This window comes from Harpia harpyja, chromosome 4 (assembly GCF_026419915.1).
Source record: "Harpia harpyja isolate bHarHar1 chromosome 4, bHarHar1 primary haplotype, whole genome shotgun sequence".
NCBI lineage: Eukaryota > Metazoa > Chordata > Aves > Accipitriformes > Accipitridae > Harpia > Harpia harpyja.
The window spans coordinates 82248479-82272824 of NC_068943.1; the positions used below are offsets into that span (position 1 = coordinate 82248479).

The 24346-nt window shown below is 56.4% G+C and overlaps 1 protein-coding gene across 1 annotated transcript; it reads left to right on the forward strand.

Annotated features, from left to right (window-relative positions):
- Window positions 1–689: 689 nt before the first annotated feature.
- ITGB3 (integrin subunit beta 3) lies at window positions 690–21898 on the forward strand. The gene is made up of 15 exons (XM_052785074.1): window positions 690–954; window positions 6254–6339; window positions 10747–10939; window positions 12995–13247; window positions 13760–13922; window positions 14546–14707; window positions 14866–14961; window positions 15185–15274; window positions 15660–15794; window positions 16220–16649; window positions 18932–19154; window positions 19389–19480; window positions 19607–19726; window positions 20784–20950; window positions 21688–21898. Exons 1-15 carry the CDS (start codon window positions 897–899, stop codon window positions 21754–21756), a joined length of 2337 nt encoding a protein of 778 aa, XP_052641034.1. The 5' UTR covers window positions 690–896; the 3' UTR covers window positions 21757–21898.
- The last annotated feature ends 2448 nt before the right edge of the window (window positions 21899–24346 follow it).

Genomic DNA, 24346 nt, shown 5'->3' on the forward strand with positions numbered 1-24346 from the left:
GCCTGTATTTTGAGTGCCTCAGTTTCCCTGTCTCTGAGTAGAACCTTGGTATTGCAGGGGAACAAGAGGTTTATAAAACCCCTTCAGGAGCCACCCACAAGCAGCTCTGGCGTTTCAGCTGGGACAATTCCTGCACAGATCCAACTCCCTGTACTTGCTCAGTACAGGAGCAATTTCTGAGGACACTGAGGGGAACAAACAATACAAGTGAGAAGAAAATCAGGTCCAAATTATCTGGCCCAAAGCTGAACTTCCCTCCCTTTGCAATGTCCAGGTTTATACCCAAACTGCTGGTTTCACCAGGTCCAGTCCTTGGCGGGTCTCACTCAGCTCCCAGCTCTGCTTCAGCAGAGTTATTCCAATTTGCACCAGTGCTCTGGGGAGAGGAGCTGAGAACCCACACTTTCATATCGGTATGTATTTATTTGCTCTATTTCCCCTTAAATCCTTGAACTCAGAGGCAGCTCAGACTCCACCGGGTTTAAGACCCGCGCTGCCTTTCATGCAAGAGTTAATAAAAGGAGGGAGTGAGCAAGACTTTGCAAGGAATTAAACCCAGGAGAAAGAGCCTATGGGAAAGAGCCTGTTACCAGCCCCAGGGCTGTAGGTCACCGTACTTGCTGCCAGGGTTTATTAGGTCCTTGTCTGAGCTGAGAGAGCAAAGAGCATGAGGAGCTGCAGGCAGAGCAGGCGGGGGCACTCCCTGACTCAAAACTGAGTGACGAGCCAGCGCCGTTTCCTCCAGCCAGCCCCGTTCGACATGTGTGTCATACACCCAGACTCATGATTCATCTCCTGAACTGTTCAAAACCTCCAGCCGCCCCAGAGCTGCTCTCCATCGCTCACGGTGGGGCTGGTCCAAGCAGCCCCCCCCGGTTCGGGGCTTGGAGAAGAAGATGGGAAAACTCTACGTGGCTCTCGGGATCCTCATGCTCTGCGTCGCTGGTGGCTGGGGTAGGTTTACAGCCCATAGCATTGTCGCTTGCTTAAAGCCAGGTCATTTAGCGATTATGTTGCCTGTTATTTCCCAAAATTCCAGGATTTTCTGCATTCCCAGGGTCTGCGATTTCCTGGGAAAGTCGCTCAGAGGGGAAGCTGGCAGGCTGAAACCTCGGCGCCGTTCCCAAATCCAAAGCACCGCTCAAGCCGGTTGGGCCGGCGCCAGGAGGGTTTCTCAAAGGTGTTACAGGGTCAAGGCATGGTTTGGTGCATTATTCTCGTACTGGGTGCGGCAAGTTTATATTCTCTACCTACGCTGTGTTTGGCTCCGGGTACTGGTTTGTAATGGAAGGACTGGGGTGTGACTTGGGCTCCGTCCTTCATAAACAGAAAATACACTGGGGGAGTTTGCAGTGCAGGTAGTCGCTGTAGCCATGTCGTTTTAAGGGCATGGGGTGCATTTATGTCAGCATTGCTGCCCTGTGTTATTTTTTCTCATGCTATTTTGGTGCTTTTCTTTAAAAACTCTGATTTCTGGCATCAGGTGATTTCAGGACAAATATAGTTTGTATTTTTAAAAAGATTTCCAGTGTCTGAAGCATGAAGAAGAAGTCTAGAAAAGCATTACCTCCTCCCCAGGTGTGTTTCCAGGGCTCAAAGCAAATCTTGCAACTGAAAAACGGTGCTGTGTTTTCAGCTCCTGATTTATAAATCAGGCCCATTGTTTTCAAGACCCCACTCGAGGAGGTTTGGGGCAACATTGTTCTGTCTAAAGAATTCCAGACTTTGTTGAATTCCCAGGAACAGCCTGAGGCTCTGATCTGCTGCCGGAGGGAGCTGTCATCAGTACAGGACATAGGATAACCTCTGGAAGAGTTTGGGTTTATAGAGCTGCAGTTTGCAGCCGTGCAGGTGATTTCTCTGGTCCTGTGCGTCGGTGCCTGTAATCAGCTGAGCTCAGTTTGGAGCATCCCCTCTCCGGGAAGATGCTGGCAGACAGGGAGAGGTTCAGAGAAAAGACACAGTCCCAGGATGGCGTGGGCAGGAGATCAGCCAGAAAAGCCCAAATCCTTATCGCTGAGTCAAGCAGAAAGGCCAGAGAGGATGTAAGTATGATTTGTATCCTTATTGAGTTTTCTAAAATATCTTTGTCAAGTTTTCAGTGTGCACATTCTTGCTCAAATTGGCAGAGGGGGAGAAAACAAAGTGTGTGGCTGGCCCATGCGGTACATGGAGAAGGTTACTTGGAGTGCAGATTGGGGGCTGAGTAATTTTCTCCAGCCAGGGAAGGGTGATGCTCAGCCACAGACGTCTGGGGTATTTCAAGTGCATCATTTCACCTCGTTTCGGGCTGCAGCACTGCCCAGCCCCAGGCGGGTGGTTCCCATGCTGCCCAGTTTCTCCTGTTTCCCTGTATTTCATGTACTAGGATTTCTTTCTTTTGTAAAGCCTGAGTCTTTAGGATCAATTTGTTATATGAGACCAGCTGATTTTGTAGTAAAAAAATGCAGCTTTTGTACTTCAGTCTATTAGTTTCTATGGCTGGAAAAACAAGCCCCAAAAATGAAAAAAAAAAAAACCAAAACTAAACCCGACAGAATTTATTAGGCTGTGCTGGGATCTTGTTAACCTGCTCACAGCCAGGCAGCATCCTGAGCCTGGGAAGCAGTGCTGGGCACTCACAGGGCCACAACCTGAAGGGGCTCAAGCTGCAGCATCCTCCGCTCTCCTCCGCCTGCGCTTCTGCTTCTACATCACCCCAAGGTGCCCCCTCCCCACCACCCTCCCGCAAAGCCCTCCCGACACCACACCCTGCATCCAGCCATGCTGGAAATGCCAAAATAGAGACATTTCCCCGCAGTGAGGGGGGTGAAGCTGCCTGCTTGCAGCAGGACTAGCCTCATGTTTGGATGGTGATAACTGCCCTGTGTTAATCACCACTGGCGCCTGGGGGATTTCGGCCCCTTCCCAGGGGGAAGGGATGGCCCTGTTCCATCCAGCCCTGGGTTAAGTGCAGCCAAGAATGGCTCTGTACGGTGCTGGAGGTTGGGGAAGGGTCCTCCATCCCTGGGCACGTGTCTTGGTCATGGAGCGACGGAGACCACGAGGACCATGGGGCTGCTGAGGCTGGGGTAGATACCCACAGGCTGGGGCTTTGGGCAGCCCGAGAGGACTGGTACTGACCTGCAGGGACCCTGCCGGGCAAAGCCACCGCTGCCAGCAATGGCAAGGTGGCACGATGTGACGGCAGACCCCAGGGCAGCCTCAGGCATGGCAGCATGCCTCCCGCAGGGACCATCTGTGCTGCAGCCCCATCTAATCCCATGTGCCCAGGCAGGACAGCCCAGCTTGTGGCTCTCGTTCCAAAATCAATCAGAAAACTGGGTTTACATCTCTAGCATGGAGGGGGGACACCAGATCAAGGACCTCTGGGCTGTGGGGTGGTAGCAGGAGGGGAGGAAACGAAACTGTCGGGGTCCTGAGGCTGTGCACAGGCAGGAGATGATTTGTACCAAATGCTGGGGAGCGGATGAGCTCTCCAGGCCAAAGGGACAGTCCTGGGGCTCGTTAGCCCCAGAGCTCAGGTTTCGTGGCATGAGGAGGCGAAGCGGTGGCAGTCAGGGTCTCGGCCGGCAGACACAAGCTTGGAAGTCCTCCACATTGTGTTTCAATGCAGCCGCATCTCGCTGAGACCAGGGTTAACACTGCAAAGGGGAAACTGAGGCAGGGAGCGGTTGAGGGACTTGGCTCAAGTCACAGGGGAAACCTGTTTGTGATAGGATTTGGACCAGTGCGTCTCACATCCTGGATGCTGTTGTGAGCCCTGGGTCCCGTCCCGTGGCTGGGAGCAAGGCTGGAGCACCCACGGGTGGCAGGGGCCCTTGTCAGCTCTGCACTTCCCCAGCAAGCTGGGTGCTGGGGCAGAGCCAGGTGACTCAACCATCCTATGGCAAGCTAAAACCCACCCCTGAGGGAACAAACCCCACGCTGGCATTAAATAGGAGTCTGGGCCAGGAGCGTTGCCGGTGGTACTGGGTTCTACAACCCTGCCCCAGCCAGGGCTGCAGCCTCCGTGGCTGTGAGTCAGCAGCGGGACATGGCCGCTACAGGGAGGGACGTGAGAGCGGAAAGCAATGGAACTCCTGGCATGGGGCAGGCGGCTACCTGGCACCTCTCCCCCCATCCCTGACTGAGGGGCCATGGTGCTGGTCCAGATATCAAAGCATCGGGGCTCCGCAGGGACCTGCAGTTTCGGAAGCTGTTCCCGTGTTCAGGCTCTTGGCCCCAGGGTTGGCAGCTCTGAGGGATTAATCCTGAGCACCTCGAGCTGCCAGGGCCATCCCCATCTCCAAGGGCTGCCAGGGTAATGCCTCCCTTGCTGTCCCTGGAGGGCTGAGCTGCTGCCAGCCATGCTGGAACTGGCTCCCAGCTGCACGGCACAGCGCAAATCCAAGGCACGTGCCCCAGCGCTGGGCTGCAGCCACCGGCGCTTGGCAAAGCAGGAGGGATTTCACACGGACGCAGCAGGAGCAGGCATGAGAAGCGGGAGCCGGCGCTGTTGGTGCCGCTGCTGCTTTCTGAAAGCCCTTCGCCTTCCCCCCGCCAAGCCCCGGCTACCCAGACCTTCCACCCAAGGATGCAATATTGCTGTTCACACATTGCTAAGTGTCCTTGGTGCAGAAAGCACCAGAGATCAAGCTGTCACTCTTTTGAGCAATGCTAAATTTAAAATTTTTCCTACTCTCACATGCTGCAGCTGGGTATTTTGGTGTATGGAGAGAGCTCTGGGAGTGAATGCCACCTCAAAGCTGGTGCTCAGCCAGGCCATTGAGGCTTAGCCTTTAGTTTATTCCCCCTGCGTGGGACAAGCGGGGAGTGCGGGTAGCAGAGGTCCGATGGGGCACACCGTCCCCAGTGCCCTGGGGCACGTCCCCAAGCAAGCTGCTGGCCTTCGGGACAGCCACAGCATGTCCAGCACAGCCTGTGACACCACCCTCGTACAGACACACACATCCGCGACACGCGGCACGCGCAGCCACCGTGCATACACGCACACACGCATGCACGCACGCATGCACACACATTCACGCTCCCAGGCAGCGTGCCAGCAGGCACAAGCGCACGGTGCCGTTGACGTGGTTCTGTCCAAAGACTTGACGACATTGTTTTGCTGTTTCCTCTTTCTGCTTTGTGTTGCATTTCCTGCGGCTGCGGAGAACGCAGCTTTTTTTGCCTGCAGCTGATGGGGAGAGCCCTAGGCAGGGACGAGGGGACACGAGGCAAAGAGGAGACCCCGGCACCCGCTGCTCCATGCCAGCATTCCCCAGGCTCGCCAGGCTGCAGCGTTCCCCCAACCAAGCTGGCACATGGCTGCGGTCTGCTCTGCCCGGGGAATCCTAAAACTCTGCCGAGACACTTGTGCCCCAGGAGGGAGGAAGAGCCGAGGGTGATGCCACCGCAGCCGTGCCCCCAGCCGCTCACCACATCGGCCGTTGGCAGTGGGAACCGCAGAGCTGCACAGTCCTGCCTCTGCCGTAGGAGCTCCTCCTGCCCCGGCAGGCACTGGCACCGCCCTGGGGCCTCCGCGGGTATTTTGGGGCCCTTTTAATCCCCCCCACAGACCCGCTGGCCTCTGACCTTCAAGACTGGTGCCAGCATGCATCTCCCAAAGTCCCCACTGCCACTTCCACCGACAGAGCCCAACCTTTGCCCAGGGCATCGGCGCAAACCGCCACCAGCACGATTCTGGACTCGTGCCCTTTCCCTCCCCTCCTCTCCCTGGGTTTGAACCCGAGCCAAGACCAGCCGCTGAGTTTAGCATCTGCACAAGAAGGCATTGACCACCCTGGCTCCGCAGCGGTGGGAAGAGGTGGCAGTTCCCCAGCTGCTGGCAGGGCTGTGGGTACCACGCTGCACCCCTGAGAATTCACCCCTTCCCCCTCCCTGCTGCCCCAAAATGTCTGCAAGGAGGCACAAAGGGAGATGTCCTCTCCCCCACCACTGGCGGGAGCTTCACTCCAACGCATGTGCAATGTTGCAGGGATGGGGGGACCCTTTAGGAGCTGGCAGGTGGGAAATGATGCTCAGTCCTGAGCAGGATGAAGCACAGCTGGTACTGGGCCTGGGAGGTGGTTATAAAAGGGGCAGGGAGGCAGCACCTGGGTTTTGGAGCTGGGACAGGTGTCATAGAAGAGCCCTGGTGGAATGGGGGCTGTGTCTGCTTCTGAAGCTGTTGGCTGAGCACTGAGACTTCAGCACACGTGTAGGCTTCGGGTTCTGCGGGTTGTAACCGCTCTCTGTTTTGCTCTTTCAGGGGTTAACATCTGCACCACCCGTGGGGTGAACTCCTGCAAGCAGTGCCTGGCCGTGAGCCCACTCTGTGCCTGGTGCTCCGCAGAGGTAAGAGCTGGGGGGAGGCTGAGCGGGGCTGAAGCACGTCCCTGAGCAGGACAGGGGACGCATAGGAAGAGACGAGCCTTTGGGCTGTGGGACGGGTGCTGGTCCCTGTGTTACAGCCGCAAGCTTGGTCTCCATCTGTTCCCACCGTGTCTAAACATATTCCTCAGTGGCATCTGGCTCTGACCACAGCTTGAGATGCACATCATGGGGCTTGGGCTGTCTGTTCCTGCCTTGCTCTGAAAATCTACCCCTTATCTGCATCTGTCGGTGGGAGCTACATGGAGCTGAATGGGAAATGCTGATGTTTCCGCTGGGAATTCACTTTGTCTCTCAAAAAAAATACATTTGAAAACCTAGTTTATTTTTGGTTTGATTCTTGAAAACCCATTGTGAAGCTCTGGCTAAAGGAGTTTAATGGCTGGAAAGGGAAGGGGCCCTGGTGGGAGGAAGAAAAAATACTAATTAGAAGTTAGGGTTTGGGTTTAAAAGCCTTTTTTTAATTGGAAAGAGGCAGGGGAAGGAAAACAAGGTGCCTGGTTTTGGTTACTGAGCCGAAGAGGACGTGAGAGCTGAGCTGTGGCTCTAAAATCACCCTGTTTGGATAGGTGAGAGCCTGGAAGACCTGCCACGCTCTCCTCCAAAAATGCTGCCCTGGGGGTTGATCTGGTGGGGAGGTAAGAGGAATTTCCCAACAGATGGGAGAGCAGCCCCAGGGCAGAGACAAGGGGACGTGAGGCTGGGATGGGGAGAGGTGATGAAGGTGATGAAACCTCCTTCGGGGCTTCGCAGCCAGGAGCAGTTCCCCCTCTGTCAAGGCTTTTCTTGCTTTCTGCTTCTCCATCCATGAAACCCTGCCTCCTCTGGCTGCAGATGTGCCCGTGTTGCCCACCAGGACTGGGGAAAAAAACTGGGAAAAAGTGATCCAAGCTGGAAAACACTGTTGGATTGTGCCTGCATGGCCCAATGCTTTGGGGTTAGTGTGTATCTGGAGGGGATGCCTTGGGGGATGCTTGCTGTGCAAGATACCACCAGAATAAAGATGCTTATGCCCCATCTTATCTCCTGCAAGGAGTGGCTGAAATTTGCAGCATGATAAGGAGCCTCGTTCAGCTCTTGGGAGGGGGAATGACTGGCTGGGCTGGGCTTGCTTCTTCCCAGCCGCTGGTCCTGGGACGGGCTGGTGTCTTGACACTGAAGTGGGGGCTGTGACGGGTTTTTTTTTTTCCTCCACATCAGCAAAGGTTTCCAAAAAAGGAAATATTTCCAGTGCTGCTCAGAGCTGTGCTCATGGACAGACGTGACGAGCAGCAAGGGAGCCATCCCGCTGCCAGCAACCGGCCCCCAGAGAGCTAGGCTGTGCAAGCTCTGCTCAGCAACTCTTGCCTCCAACATCTGGACCACATTGTCTTAATTTAGCAAATGAGGGTTTTTTCTGTGGGTTTGTTTAATTTCCCTGGAGTGGGGGAGGTCTCTGATACTGCCCCCCCCCCCGCTTTTTTTAAAAGGGACAGTGCCCTTATTTGCGCTCCTTCTGCTCCCACTGCAGCCCTTCCCCACCCATGCTGCCTTCCTGAGGAGCCAGGGGTTATCAGTTATTCCTGTTCCATCCTGGCTTTGGACAGGAGAAGGATTGCACTGTGGTTTCTTGTGATCACTGAGTGCTGATGCAGAGAATTGAGTTTTATTTATTTTTCAGAAACCTTGACCACTCTTACCAACAAGTAGATATGCCCATCCACTCACTTTTCCCTTTGGAGAAAGTCAGCCAAGCCTTAACACTGAGACGAGATGTGGCTCTAAAATTACTTTGGAGGTTATCATGACAGATCTTCTGGGGTTTCACCCACCCAAAATGTCACCCACTCTGGTTCCCTTGGAGGAAAGGTGGAGGCAAGGCTGGGCCAGGGTTTGATTTTAGAGAAGCTGCTGGAAGGTTTTAGCTTAATCTGCAGAAGCAACTGTGCTTTGGGTCCTCCCAGGAGCTCTCCTGCAGAGAAGCTGATGCTGTATGTGGTTGCCTGCGAGATGAAAATGGAGATGCCCTGGGGATGCATGACTTCCCGCAGCCTCCCTGCCCAGCAGCGAGGGGAGTTTGGGGATGGAGCTGCCTCTGCCAGCACCCTGCCCAACCCTGCCCTCACTTACAGGGTTTGGAGGCAGCAATCAAGGGATAAAATCATCAGGTTTCCCATCCTGGAGGGAACTTGAGCAGATGCTGAGCTGAAACATCCTTTCCTGCAGCGGGACAGAGGTGCCTGAAGGAGAGGTGGAGCTGGGGAGCATCTCAGCTAAGGGCTGTGGGATGGCTTGTGACAGAGGGGTGGGAACATGTACCCCCCCATAGCATCTCTGTAACAGGGAGCTGATGCCGTCAGGGCTGTGCTGACAGCGAAGTGGGGTTTGCAGGGTCTGTGCATCAGTGGACGAAGTCCCTGCACTGTGAGTTTGTCACCAGCAAGCCTGGGCTGCCTCTGGGTCACTCCTACCTGGGGCTGTGTCCAAGTTGCTGAATCTGCAAGTCTACAGAGACTGGGGGAGAAAAAATAGACTGGGGGCTGCGAGGGCCTTGTAGCCAAATGTCCCATCAATGGCAGAAACTTTTTCCTTTGCCTTTTGCAGTAGTTTTGTTGCTTGGGAGGTTCTTGTGCATCCTGAGTCAATCATGATGTTTGGGGCTCCAGGGAAAGGGGAAGGAGGCAGCCCTGGGGTTAAATACCTTCTCCATGGGAATCTCACATTAGGAATGATGCTGCTAATCCCATAAGGTGCTACATGGCCTTTGAGGTCCTGGGAGCTCCCTGAGATCTCCAGGTATCACCCAGGAGCCCAGCACCACAGTTAAAAACCTGTCTGCCCAGCCTGATTTTCACCCACGTATCTTTCCAGTGATTTCCCTGCCTGGGACAGGAATGTATGGGATGATTGATGGCATCTGGAGTACACTAGGCACCTCTTCCCGCAGCAGGGAGCCCCGTGGGGCGAGCCTGTGGGGTGGGTGGGTGCAAGGGAGCTAATTTAGAGGGGTGACTTGTCCTCTTCACTGACAGCATGCTGTCCAGGCGGCAAGGGTGGGAGCGGGAGGCCGCAGGGGAGGAACACGCCTGCTGATGTATTTTCTGGCAATCGCTTGGCCGCTGTTTCCAGAGGGCTGTAGGCCAGCCAGGCCCTCCTGACACTGTTTGCATTTTTCTACTTGTTTGCTTAAAACACACAAATTCATTCCTGGGTTCAGCCAGCCTGAACCTCAGGGAGTTGATATCCTGGATGGGGAACTTCTCCAGTGCTGGGAGGCTGCAGCGTTGGGATCCAGCTTCCCAGGAGCAGGGAGGGAGCTGAACCAGCCACACTGGGACTTCTGCCACCCCTGTTTGCTGCAGGAAAAGGCTGTGCAGGTCATCTGCTGCAGCACTCTGAATGTAGAAAGATTTGAGCTGTGGGAGGGAGATGGAGAAATCCCCTGGAGGGGAGGGTAGCTGCTGCCTGGCTGGGAACTTGCGGCAGCAGATCCTGGCAGCATTGGGCTGGGAGAGAAATTCTTCCCATATTTGTCTTCATGAGAAACTGGAGCAATGGGCGCCCTTCTGTACATGCTGTGATAAGGGTGAGGAGCCAGGAGCTTTCTAGGAAAGGAGGGACAGGGCTGGCGCCCCACCGTGACTCCACACTTTGTGCTTCCTGCCCCTGACGAGCACTTGACGGCTTTTCCCGCAGCCCCATTGCCTTTTTGCTCTTTCACTCCTTTTTTGGTTCTCCTTTCCCCCGGCTGGCTCCAACTGGCAGGAAGCTGGAGAGCTGGAGATAAGCCTGAACTGTTCTCGGGCAGGAACCGAGCACCATTTCATGCGATGGGCTCAACCGCAGCAGGCCTGTTCCTTGCTCGCAGTGAGATTTCTAAGGGTATGTGCTGAGAAAATGGGGGGGAAAAGGTGGCTTGTCTCTTGCCAAAGTTTAGAAAATAATTAAAAAAAAAAGTCCCAGACTCTGCCCCTCGCCCCCAGCCTGCCATGTTCACATTCCACATCACCCTATTCTAGCCACCCCATGTAGACAGGCTTTCCTTTTAGCTTTGCCAAAAACCAAACCTGAGGCTCCAGCTGCTAGGAGTCAGGAGGGGGGTTGGCGGGGACATGTTAGCCATCGCTCCTTCTTGGCAGGGGTTGCTGAGCTTCCCTGTGGAGCACAGCAGACCAAAACCTCCGCTGAGCCTCAGCAGGATTTGCTGATCCTGGATCCCCTCTGTTTGCCACCTCCTTCGAGCAGAGACCATGAGCTCCAAAAAGCCTCTTATCCCAGTCTTGCATTAGGTGTGACAAAGCGGGGACTCTCCAGAGAAAAGGGGGCCCTCTCCTCCTCCTCCCAGCATAACCCCAGGGGGAGCTGGCTCCTGACCGTGTCCCTCTCCTGCAGGTCTTGGCACAATCGTCCCCTCGCTGTGACCTGCGTGCCAACCTCCTGCAAAACGGCTGCGGGCAGGACTACATCGAGTTCCCCATCAGCAGCGTCACCATCCTGGAGGACCGACCCCTCAGCAGCAAGGGCTCGGGGAGCTCCACCACCACCCAGATGAGCCCCCAGAAAATACAGCTGAATCTGCGGCCGGGTAAGAGCCCCCAGACTGCTGCGGGAAGGGGAGATGCAGTGGGAATAACCCAAAGGGCTCAAGCGATGAGTGAGCCATCACTCTGCCTCACTGGCCAAGGCTGTCTCGTGTCCATCGGGGGCAAGGCCAGGCTGGGGGCTGCACCAAACCCTTTGGGAACATCCCTGATGGGTAGCCGGGCTGTCTGCAAGCTGATTTCTGCTGTTCAGTCTCTTGGCTCAATCCTGCAGTATCCCGAGGGGCAGGATGGAGTGCAACTTCGACAACACACAGGCTTATTTTATAAAGCCATTTAGACCTTGGCCACTGCTGCTGCACTCTGATTGCTTTGGTGGAAGTCCACTCGTGTCTAATGAGCCTTAGAGCATCTGGCAGGGTTGGACTGCCAACAGGTCCCTCTAATTTCCCAGGCTTGTTTCAGCCAGGCAGGCTGAAATCAACTGTTACGGTCGTTTACCAGCATCGAGGAGTTTCAAGCAATGACAGGCAGGCAGCAAAACTAATGGGCGTCACTCGCCCAAGGTCACAAAACCAGTCTGGGGAACATGGAGCGAGTGGTGCCATCGCTGTGCTCTGCCCCACATGTAGCCCACCCCTGGCCATGCACTCACGGATGACTCTTCCAGTCTCAGCAGGAGCAATTTTGGTTCCTTGTGCTCATGAAAGCCCTGGGGCCAGATATCAGTGGCTTATAGCATGTGGCATGCTGCGTACATCCTTGGGCCTGGCCAAGAGCAGTCCTGACCCATCTGAATGACAGCAGTCTGAAGTGTCCCCACTCAATGGGGACATGTAACTGCTAAGTGGCCCTTGCTCTATTTAGGTCTAAAGATATTTGGCAGGAGGCAGGTAGGTGTGCTGCTCTGGAGAGGAACAGAGGCACTGTGCAGTGCCATAAATCCCTGTTCCTTGGAAGCAATAGAAGAAAATCCCACCTTGATATCATCTCTGCCCAACCAAGAAGGCTTGGCACGAGTCATTTGCCTTGACTCATGAATCGAGAATAAATGCTGAAGGATATAAGTAGGACAGGTCACAGCCCATGTCCCACAAGCTCAAGTCCTCATGGTTTTAGCTCAACAAGGAGAAACAGATGATCTCTGAGCACAAAGTTGAGACCCCGACTACATGGTGGTGCTCCAGCAATGCACCTGGAGGGAGGATGGAGCTCTTTGGACTCTCATAGATTTTGAAACTTTCTCCATCCTGAAAGTTAGAATGTGACATGCGGGTTTAGAAGGAAATATGAAAACAATAACAATTTAAGCTCAATTAAAGCTTTTTTCCTCAATATTTGAGGTGTTCTGACAAGGCTGCAGCTGTGCCCTGGCTTACTATTTCAAAGAAGCCATTTCAAAGAAGAGCAAGAAAGAAAGAACCTTTGTCTCTTTTAAAAGGCAGAAAGAAAAGGTCAACCCGAAGTGTTTTCAGCATTTTTTTTTTTTGAAGTGCAAAAGTCATTGAAACTGGCTTGTTCCCTAGAAAGTTCTGTCCAAGGAGGTTTTTGTTTCAATGGAAAATGTTTCGCCAAAAATTTCCCAGAAAGGGCTGGGAGGAGCCAAGAGGGGAGAGGGAAGCAAGAGGGGTGGGGGAGGCTCCAGGAGATGCTTGGAGTCCTTGGGAGGTCAGAGAAGTCTGAAGCAGCCATGCAGCCCCTGGTAATCCCTGTAAGACCTGCTGCCCACATGCTGGGTGTTTCACTCGCTCCATCCAGCATGTGTCGGTCACGCTCTTCATGCAGGACAGTTTGGGGGTCAGCTCTGAGCAGGAGGATCTGCTCATGTCCTGGTAGTGAGAGGTTTGGAGAACAGGAGCCATAAGCTGTATTTGCCATCTCCAAGGGGTGCACAGCATATCTCCCGTGCAAGCACCCTGCCCTAAGGGCTTTGCTCCTTTGTGTCTGTTTAACTGCGATGTTCTCCTCCCAGCAGCTTTAAACCATCTCCTTGGGTTCCTGCTGATGCCGTAGGTTGACTTTCTCCCTAGCCCTGTGGTGAGCCCCCTTTGCTCCTCCTGGGAGAGGATCTCTCACTCCATTGCCCTGTCACATTACAGATGATTCCCAGATCTTTAGTGTCCAAGTGCGTCAAGTGGAAGACTACCCGGTGGACATCTACTACCTGATGGACCTGTCCAACTCCATGAAGGACGATCTGAGGAACATCCAGAACCTGGGCACAAAGCTGGCCAGTGAGATGCGCAAGCTCACCAGCAACCTACGCATCGGCTTTGGGGCCTTTGTGGACAAGCCCATTTCCCCCTACATGTATATCTCTCCTCCAGAAGCCGTCACAAACCCTTGCTATGAGTAAGTCCCAGGCTGAGGGAGTCCTATAAGGGCCAGAAGTTAATGGGACATCACTGAAACATGGCTGGAAATCCATACCAATGGATTTCAGCAGGGAGCTGGGTGCCTGATTTTGGGCAGGGTTTAAACCTTGCTGCACTGCATGTTCTGCTGGCACAGGGAGGAAGAACAGGTCTAAACTGAAAGTATCATTGTGACTGAAAAGCTCTTAAGGGAACAAATGATTTTACACCATTTTTTCAGGAGGGATGTTGAGGCTCAAAGAAAGTGGCTCCTAAAAATCCCAGCACGACAGAGACTGGGAGCCGACCTGAGCCCAGCACCTCTAGAACATGTGATTGATTTTTAAAAGATCCTTCACCAGCCTCTGACTGTGTCCTCGGGCTCTTGGAGTGGTTGGGTCCCACCAGTGCATCCTGGAGAGGACCATGGGATGTGGGATGGCTGTAGGGTGGGGATGGGAGCTGGAAGAGCCCTGCGAGCCTTATGCCCCGACTGCTCTCCTCCTGCAGGATTGGGGAAACCTGCCTGCCCATGTTTGGGTACAAACATGTCCTGTCACTCACGGATGAGGTGACCCGCTTCAACGAGGAAGTGCGGAAGCAGAGCGTCTCACGGAACCGCGACGCACCCGAGGGAGGCTTCGATGCCATCATCCAGGCCACCGTGTGCGATGTAAGGGGCAACAAGGCCTGGCTGGGGCTGCACGAGGGTCATTAGGCTGAACCTGGTGGGTTGGCAGAGATCACCCAATCCCACAAGGACAGGACCGTAAGCCCTGTGGAGCCGCTGCAGGGCTCAGATCTCGAGAGGGTGAACATTCATCTAGGACATTTCTAGACCAATAGCCAAGGCAAGGGAAGAGCAGGACCCTTATGCGGTCCTGGGAGGAGAGAGGAGCAGAGCAGGTGCTTGGGAACTGATGCTTATCCCATGTCAGCCCTGCAGTAACCAGCCCAGAAGGGACATCTTCTCCTGTGCCTGCACCTTGGTTTTGCTGGTGATGGGAAGGGTTGCATCCCTTGGTCATTAGCCATTGATTAATGCTCTAGCAAATTAAAACCTGTCTTTCACCTGTACAAGAAGCCCATGCCCACCTGCCGGGCCCCACAGCCCACACACCCCTCACAGCACTTCCCTGGCAGAGCGACTGCCCTTGGTTCCCTCTGCAGTGGCAGTTTGGTCCCTATGGCCAAGCCATGACCCGGGGTGGCAGCAAAGGCGGTAGCAGGGTGCTGGCACATGGGGCTGCCCTCGGCACATGCTGCCGCACAACTGGGAGCTGCCTTTCGCTGTAGGAGAAAATCGGCTGGAGGAACGATGCTTCCCACCTACTCGTCTTCACCACGGATGCCAAGACCCACATCGCGCTGGATGGCAGGCTGGCCGGCATCGTGCAGCCCAACGACGCCCAGTGCCACATTGACAAGAATAATTTCTACTCTGCCTCCACCACATTGGTAAACCCTGACCCATGCATGGGGTTGGGGAGCCCAGAGCTCCTGTTGAGGGTCCCCATGGATTGGGAAAGGTGGTCCAGCCCTGGTTGGAGAGCGTGATGGGGACCAGCGTGGTTGGGGGTACGTGTTCTTAGGGTATAGCCTCTCCTCTTCCCCAGGACTATCCCTCTCTGGGCCTGATGACTGAGAAACTCTCACAGAAGAACATCAACTTGATATTTGCTGTGACAGATACGGTTGTTGGCCTCTACCAGGTAACAGCTGCTGTGAAAAGCCACCTTCGTGGGGGGCTGGTGGGTCCCGAGGAGTACCCTTTGCAGCTGGCCATGGGTGGCCAGACATAGCTTGGTGGTCTCCTGTCCTATCAAAGCTCCTTGGGAAGCTCCCTCGGAAGCTCCCATGTGCCAGGACAGGGTTTGGCCCAGCCGTGGCACATTCATGAGTCACAAGCAGACCATGCGTATGATATTTCTCCAGAACTACAGTGAGCTGATCCCAGGCACAACCGTGGGCACCTTGTCCAGAGACTCCAGCAATGTCCTGCAGCTCATAGTGGACTCCTACGGGGTGAGTGTGCAGTGTGATGGCCCCACAACAGCTCGCTCCCTCCCCAAATAGCCACTGCTTGATGCTGCAAGCAGCCCACACAGATTTGGCAGCTCCCTGAGCATTCTCCCTGGGCCAGCTGTGAGCATCTGCCTCCACCCACACGTGCGAAGACCCTGGGGAGGGGACATCACTGTGTTTGCCGCCTGCCCCTTCCCATCCTCGAAGTCATTTCCCTGTGGGAATGACGTAGCCGAGCCCTGAGAAAGACTCAGGGCAGTTGGCTCCTCTCCCGTGCATGTGGGAGCATCGCTGCAGCATAGTGGCTGCTTGGGAGGACCCTCCCTGGGACTGAGTCCTGCCCAGGCTGTGCTGTCTTCTCCATCGTTCCTCTATCCTTCCCCAGAAAATCCGCTCCAAGGTGGAGCTGGAGGTGCGTGACCTCCCCGAAGAGCTGTCCCTGGCCTTCAATGCCACCTGCCTCAACAATGAGGTCATCCCCGGGCTCAAGTCTTGCATGGGACTCAAGATCGGGGACACGGTGAGGATCCTGTTCCTGGGCTTCTTTCTTCTCCCCCTCTATGTAGCAGCGCTGCCAGTTTGTCTGATGTTCTCCACCAGCACTATCTGTTTGCCTGGGTGACACAGACCTTGTGATCTTTGCAGTGGAGAGAGGGGTCCAGCTGGGTGGGTGCAAGGAGGAAAATGCTTATTTGAGTCTGCTGGATGCAAACTCCGTGGTCCTCTAGCTGAGCCCAGGCTGCTGGCCACAGTGCATGGGATTTAGCCTGGTTACTGTGGCAGGGAGATGCCCCAACCCAAACCGTGCTGGGACAGCTTTGAAAAGCCCAAAGAGACCTGGTGGGTCCCATTTCTGTGTTCCTTAAGCTTGGGCATGGACTGGAGTGGGTACCCCAATACCGTGCTGGTGGTACTGACACCCAGACGCACCCCTCTGCCCTCCAGGTGAGCTTCAGCATCGAGGCCAAGGTACGGGGGTGTCCACGGGAGCGGCAGAAATCCTTCACCATCAAACCCGTGGGCTTCAAGGACAGTTTGACGGTGGTGGTGAACTTCGACTGCGACTGCTCCTGTGAGAGCCAAGCCGAGGCCAACAGCTCGTCCTGCAGCCGAGGCAACGGCACGCTGGAGTGCGGCGTGTGCCGCTGCAACCCCGGACGCCTGGGCTCGCACTGCGAGTGCTCGGAGGAGGAGTACAACCCCTCGCAGCAGGATAACTGCAGCCCCCGGCCGGGCCAGCCCCTCTGCAGCCAGCGCGGCGAGTGCATCTGCGGGCAGTGCGTGTGCCACAGCAGCGACTTCGGGAAGGTGACGGGCAAGTACTGCGAGTGCGACGACTTCTCCTGTGTCCGCTTCAAGGGCCAGATGTGCTCGGGTGAGTGCTGGGCTTGGACGGGAGGCAGCTCAGGGTGTTTATGCTGCCTGAGCTCATGGACAAGGGAGATACCAGCTATTTTGGGGCTTGTCCCATGCGTTGTCCCCACCTCTGGCTTGCTTAGCCGTGGCTCTCTTTGGAATAGGTCTGAAGCGATGCTGGGGGAATGATTCCCTTTTTGGCAGCTGGTGTCACCTTCTGTGCCCGAGAGTTGTGGCAGGATGATGGGCTAGAGGGTTAAAAGCAGACCTCTGTCCTGGCTTATACTCAGGAGTCCCATCAGGGGGGCTGGTGGGCACCCAGGGAAGCAGCTCGGGGGTGTGCAGGGCAGGGACCAGCTGGACCCTGCTTGAATTGCAGCCCCTGACACATCAGAGGTATTGCTCTGCAGGAGGAAACCCCAGGGTGGAGGGAGAGGGGTGGGGAGAGACAATTTTTATCCTCCACCCAGTTCTTGAAGACTCCCCATTGACAAAAGAGGTGGGGAAGCAAATCCTCCCCCCTCACTGGTCTTACGGCATCAGCCCTCCTGAATATTCAACTCTTCCATGTGCTACCAGACTCCCCCACTCCAGCCCCAGCTGCTGCTGCTCTCAGTACTGGGGAGAGAGGGCCAGATCCTTGGGTATTCCTCTCATGCCAGGGACTGGGGAAGGAGCCCCTCTCTGCAAAACACCCATCCCAGAAGTGGTTTCACATGTCCTGATGTGCCAGGGCCTCTTCCCCATCAGGAGCCCCCATCTATGGTTTATCCCACCTATGTCTCCAGTAAGCACTGGAGGTCTGAGTGAACCCCAGCGTTCTGCCCCATCTCCTGTCTTTTCAGGGGAAGTGAGAGGGGTGGCAGTGCCCGGGACTGGGGCATGAAGCTGTGGCACATCCCCTCCAGGAGCAAAAGTGATTCAAGAGGGGAATGAGAGAGGGGGTAGCCACCCTCTTTCCCATCCCCAGCCTCCCTCCGTGAGCCCAGGTGAGGCAGCTGCTAACACAGTGCCAAAAAAGCCACCCCTTTTCTGCTGCAAGCTCAAAAATCCCCAGGAAAACATCAGTGGCTAAAGCTGATCCCACTGTGCTGGAGCCCAGCCTGGGTGAGATGAAACCTGCTGGCCAGATGACACTCAGCTCCTGCTACCCAGCATCCCCAAAATGAGTTTTTTCAGACCCTGCCTGCCCCCCAGCCCAACTTTATGGCTCACAGCTGCCTCTGTGCTGCTGGGATTGGTCCTTCATCTTAACAGCCTGCTGATAGTGGAGGTGGAAGTGCTGGGGTTTTCCCCCACCCTGAACAGTCGATACCCTTGGTGCCCTCGGGGAGCTGGGTGCCTGTCCCTGCTCCCGCTGCCTGTTTGCACAATGACAGGCGAAGGGTGATGATGAAGCATTCCCCCCAGCCTGGGCAAGCTGTTAATTAACCTGAACCGTGTGACCCTGTTGGCATCAACCCCGTCCCAGTCCCATTGAGCCACTGGAAAAGCCCCAGCCTCCCTGTCTGTTTCCATGCCTTGTCACCCAGCGTGGCACTATTTTCCTGTGACTAAGCCCTAGTTCCTCATTAACAGGGTTACACATTTATTTCTCATGCCGGTGCCCCCGAGGCCATGCCTGGCTGATCCCCCGCCGGGATCAGCGTTCCTGACGTGCCCCAGTGCGCTCAGGGCTTGGGACAGGTCGGTGTGTGCCGGCTCCACGGCATTTCCACCACTCACCAGGTCTTGTTTTTGAGCTGAAATCAAACCACAATCCAAATAGCTCCAGGCTTTGGCAGGATTTGAGCATGTCTGTCTGTCTGTCTGATTAAACCAGTCTCGGCAAGCATGCAGAGCTTGTCGGGCTTTTCCCAGCAGTCGGCTTCCCCTGCCTGGTCTGGGGCTGGGAAACGAGTGGGATTTGGGGGGTTTGACCAGATGTCCTGACTCAAGTTGAAATCAAAAGCCAAAGCCAAAGCTTGACTAGCTCAGAGACTGATCTGATTGAGCATCTCCAGCTGCTGCTGCCAGTCTGCCAGAGCTGGGGCAGCTCAGCCTGAAATCTGGCAGTTTTTTCTTGTTTGAGTGGAATAAGAGGAGTGTTGGGGACGTGGCGACGGTTGAGGTTTGATGTGAGGTGCTGTGTGTCCCACCCCAAGGACAGTGGAAAGGGGTTGTCCTGGATGGCTTGTCTGCCTTGCTATGCCCACGGAGGTAGAGCTGCCGCTCTGGGTACATGGGCATCCCATATGGGTGATTGCTAACGGGATCTATGGGGACACTTGAGGGTCCTAATGCCCTCTGGGTTGTCCCCAGGCCATGGGCAGTGCAGCTGCGGGGACTGTCTGTGCGACTCAGACTGGACCGGCGACTACTGCAACTGCACCACCCGCACCGACACGTGCATGTCCAGCAACGGGCTGGTGTGCAGCGGCCACGGCTCCTGCATCTGCGGCAAGTGCGACTGCACCCAGCCTGGCTCCTACGGCGACACCTGCGAGAAGTGTCCCACGTGCCCGGACGCCTGCACCATCAAAAAGTGAGAAAGGGCAGAGAGCTGGGACAGGTTGTACCCCATCGGGGAGCCAGCAGAGAGCTGGGATGGGTCATACCCCATCAGGGAGCTGGCAGCAGTGGTGGCAGGAGCTCTCACCGGCTGCAGCCCAGTTGGGTTTGGGATTGCAGTGATTTCCACAACCTGAGACTGAAAAGTGTGACAGTTTCCCCAGGAAAAGTGTGGAGGAGCTCATGGTACTTCCCTCCTCTTCCTCAGGGAGTGTGTGGAGTGCAAGAAGTTTGAGCGGGGAGTGCAGCAGTCCTGTAGCCGCAGATGTCGCGACGAAATCGAGACAGTGCAGGAACTGGGTAAGAGCAGAGACCCAAACCCCTGCCCTAAAGTGTGGAAATCTGGTGGGGTCTGTACGCCATCCGCTTTCCCTCTGTGTGTGCATCCCCCCAGCACGGGGGGCTCTGAGCCTCTCGCTCTGGCAGGTGACAGGGGCAAGGACGCTGTGAACTGCACCTACAAGGACGAGAATGACTGTGTGGTGCGGTTTCAGTACTACGAGGACTCCAGCGGCAAGTCCATCCTCTACGTTATCGAGGAGCCTGGTAAGACCTGGCTGCCGTGGTCAGGCTGGGGGGATGCAGAGCATGCCGTGCTGGGTTTCTGTGCTAAAAGGGGGGATTTTGAGTGCCCTTTGTACATCCCACACCAGCCAGGCTCACAGGGCACCACGGTCGGGGCTGAGCGCTGTTAAAGAGCTGCTTTGTTCCCTGCTCCGTGTCACCGGCGCTGTGATTTCCTGCCTCTGTCTTGCGTTTCCCCACCGTGTTGCTTGGTTGTTCCACTCCCCCGTTGAAGCCAAGGATGGGGCCTCAACCTTCCCACCACCCTGATCCTGTTTCTGACTCCATGGGTGTGATTTTTCTCAAGAAGCAGATAAAGCTGGCTCCCATTAGCCAGGCGGGAGCAATGCTGAGGTTATGCCCCAGGGCAGGGATATGGCAGCCGCCCATGACGCAGAGCAGCCCTGGGGTCTCCAGCAACCTCGAGGTCTGATTTCCAGCTGAGTCAGGGGCTGCGCGGCCACGAAGGCAGCTGCCAGCTCTCACTACAAGTGCCTGCCATTGGCAGGGCTGCAGCCCACCCTCCCCAGCCCCCACGCCTGGAGGGGAAAGGCAGGTGAGGGTTGGGGTGGCTGCACAGCCCTGGGCAGCGTGCGGGGGAAGCAGGGTGGCTGCTGGTGTTCGCACCGGATCTCACCACCCCAGTTTGCCGGTGTGGTGCTGATGCCCAGCCAGAGAGCGGGGGCGGTGCGGGGCATCAGCGGGGCTGGTGGTTTGGGGACAAGCTTCCACCAGCCCAAGGACTTGGTCTCCGGCATCATCCCCCATCACGGATGGGACCTGTGATGCCCCTGACCTGGACTGCTCCAGGCTTGGGGGCAGACCTCCACCCTATAGACAGGAGCTCGAGAATCTCGCCACAAGCACCCCATGGATGGGATCCTCCTTTGTAGAGCCTGCTGTGCTCAAGGGTGGAGGCTCCTGCTCCCTGACAGGGAAGGATGAAGCCCTCCTGAGACCAGAGGAGCTCCATGTACCTGTGCCCAGGCAGCCCTGGGGGTGCTGAGCCCCCCCAACCCTGTCCTCCTCCTTCTGCCAGACTGCCCAAAGGGACCAGACGTCCTGGTGGTCCTGCTCTCAGTGACGGGCGCCATCCTGCTCATCGGCCTCGCTGCCCTGCTCATCTGGAAGCTCCTCATCACCATCCATGACCGCCGGGAGTTTGCCCGCTTCGAGGAGGAGAAGGCCAGGGCCAAGTGGGACACGGTGAGGGCCAGCAGGTTGGGTGTGCCGGGCAGAAGTCCTTGAATCCCACAGCTGCTGGGTTGAGTGGATGCAGATCCCAGTGCTCCCAGCACGAGAGCCCAGTTGCTCTCTGTGGTCCCAGGGCATGGTCCTTAGGGACCAGCTTGCCCCATCCCTCTCTGAAGCATGGCACAGTGTCACAAGCAGGACTCGGGGTGACACTGCCAGCCTGGACACCCCTTGCCTGAACCCACTGCAGTGCCAGGGGCTGTGCATAGGTGATAGCGGATGTCCCGGATGATTTTCCCACCTCCTGCATATCCCAAGCACTTGTCACCAACGTGACCCTCTTACTCACTGCCCACACCAGTGTTTCCATCCCATGAGTGAGGCGGAAGGTCCCTACTGCCACGGGACGCTGGAAGGGCTGAGGCACCCAGAGCACAAGAGAGAGGGCTGGGACAGTGCCTGTCACCCACCTCTCCTCCACCTCCCCAGAGGGAAGGGATGGGGTGGCTCTTTCAGGAGGCCTCTCTGCTCCTCAGCTCCTGCTGCCTTTCCTCTGCTCCACAGCAGCTTTTCCCTGCTCTCCCCCATTAAACATTATGGGAAGCCATTAATCTGCACAGCCAAAGCCTTGAGCGGAGATATGGATCCACCACTCAATGCTGAAATGGTGCCTCCATTTCCCCAGCTGTAAAGTAGAATGAATGCTGATGCCAAGCACAAAGTGATGATGCTCTTTTTCCTCCTTCTAGGGCAACAACCCTTTATATAAAGAGGCTACGTCTACCTTCACCAACATCACGTACCGCGGGAACATGTAAGGATGCTGCACCCAGCACTGGCCATGGGATTAGCCAAGGATCCGTGGGATCTTCTGGAGTCCGGTTTACAGAAAAGCTTGTGTGTGTCTCTGTGTGTGAGTGTGTCTGCGTGTAATTTAACAATCCCTCGACTGCCTCCGAAGCCCTGTTGTCCATCACCCCACTGTAACTGCAGGGACGTGCTTTCCACGGCAAACCTCTCGTTCTTACCTCAGTGGGTCGCCTCGTGGGAACCGGCGGCCCCTCCATACACTGAATGCAGAGAAATGGGACTTTCTCTGCCTGGCGAGTCTGTGAACTGTTAGGTGCTCATCGGGTCAAGTAGATTTCGGGAGCAGCTGCTCAAACCAAATGCTGAGCTGTGCTCTCCTCCATGGCCCATGCTGGCGAAGCTCTGCCTGCTCAGAGAGTCCTCTCGTGCACTGGACAGATGCGATCCCACTGGGTACAGGAGCCATCTCCCTGAGGGACAGAGCAGCTACGCTCACTGCCAGCAGGCAGGAGCCATCGCATGGCTTTGTGGGTTGAGGACACCACTTGAGCAACCTGGCAGCCCCACGCTTCTTGCAGCCACGTGTTTCTGGCGCTGCTGTGGCCCAGGACAGTGAAAAGCAAATGCCCTGGCATTGCAGTGCCCTTCCTCATTCCCTCCACGTGCACTCAGTTTGCACCACCAGCCAATTCTATGTAGCATCAGCTGTGCTGGTCCCAGCTGCAGCCTGGCTCATCCCCTGGGATAGTGCTGAGCTCCTCGTGTCTCCCTCCACCATCTCCATGCCACAAAGCACATGGATGTGCAGGCAGCAGCCTGGGGAGGGTCATGATGCCCGTTATCCCTTAAGCCTGGCCACCTCTCTCCCTTTTCTGTGCTTTTCGGGCCATGTAACTGCACCACGCTTGGTTTTCCATGTAACTCAGGGCTCCAGAAGAGCAGGCAGGGTTCAGGCCACGTTCTGCTGCCTGGGGCTGTGTATCACTCATGGATTGTCCTATGGGGAAAAACAAAGAAACGTCCCAGTAGCAGAGTTTGGCTGGAATGGTGCTGCTGCTTGGTCCCTGCCCCAGCCAGAGCATGGTGGCTCTATACTCCCTTTGACTGCATCAAAAAGCAACGGAGACCTTGTGCCCTGAGTGGGGCTGGCCCCAAGGGCCCCAGCAGCATGTTGGCTGAGCTGGTGGTGTCTGTGTGTCCCCGTTCCCTGGCTGGCCTGTCCCCAGCAGCGTGGGAGCAGGGGCAGGGGGTGGGTGCTGGGGCTGAGCCCCGGAGCGGGGTGGTTGGATGGGCAGCACCAGAGAGCGGGAGTGATTCACGCCACAAAAATACAAATAAATAAAATAAAAAAACCTTCAAACTACTAACAGTGGTCTGTGCCCAGGTTTCCTGTCTTGTGGGCAGCCCCTGGCACCCCAGCATGACTCGGGGAACTGGTCTGAGCTGAGATGGGTTGAGGGATGGCAAAGCCAGCGCAAGCAGGGCTGTGGGCCCCCATGGGGGTCTCTGCTCTGTAACTGGTGCCCTCCTGGGGCTGGATAACACATTGGGGGGCATAGGGTGGGCCAGAGCCTGCTGCAGACTGTGGTATGCCTGGTAGCCACCTCGCTTCATTGCAAGTGGGGTGAACCCCAGCAGCCCCCCATCCTGCCCCACAGGTCCCTGTGAGCCCTGCAGTCTGCTGGAGAAGCCCCCAGAGGAGGGGAGCTGGGCTGGAACCGCTGCAGGACCATCCCAGGGTCAGCTGGGGTCTGGGCTGAGGGTGAAGGTGCTAAACCTGGGAGCAGGGACCCGCCTGTGCCCCCAGCACCCAGCCCGTGCACCCACTCGGCACCGCATCGCACAGGGCTGCGGGGACACCCAGCGGCCACCCTTTAAAGCAGCATTTGGGGACCCCAGAGGATGCTGGAAAAACTATTTGGCCGGTTCTCCAACACCTCCCTGGGCCACGGGGTGCCTCCCAGCCCACGCAGTGTGTTCAGGCACCTGGGGCAGCGCTCAGTGCCCCCAGCTGCACCGGGCAGGGGGTCGAGATGGGTGTTTCCAGCACCCAAGTGGGCTCTGGTGTTGGTTTGAGTTGGGCTCAGCTGGGTTTGGCCCCAGGGAGGAGCGTTTTGGCTGCAGGGTGGGCTGAGGGGAAGGCAAAGCGGTGTTCAAGGCAGAGCCTGGCTGCAACACGAAGGAGCAGGATGAGTCCCCCGAGCTGGCTGGGGCTGCCCCAGCGCCGAGTGAGCTGGGGAGGGAGTTTGGGTCTCGGGGGTTTTGGCTGATCCCTCTGCGCTTGCCCTGGAGCAGCACTCAGTTTGGGGACCCGCTCCGCAATGCTGCAGAGCTCGTGGTGCCGCAGGGGTGCGGTGCCAGCCCGGGGTTCAGGGCAGCCACCCCCCCCCAGGTCATCCAGCCTGGGAACCTGCCCAGCTCTCCCCGCTGAGCCCGGCCAGCACAGGTCCTTCCCACGGGACACATCCAGCCTGCACAGGGGCTGATCCTGCTCAGGGCTACAGGCACGGCGCAGGGCCTAGCAAGCAGCAGCCGGAGGGATGGAGGCACAATTGTCATCAGGGCCTGGGTGTTGTCCCCATCCCTGTGCCACCCTAT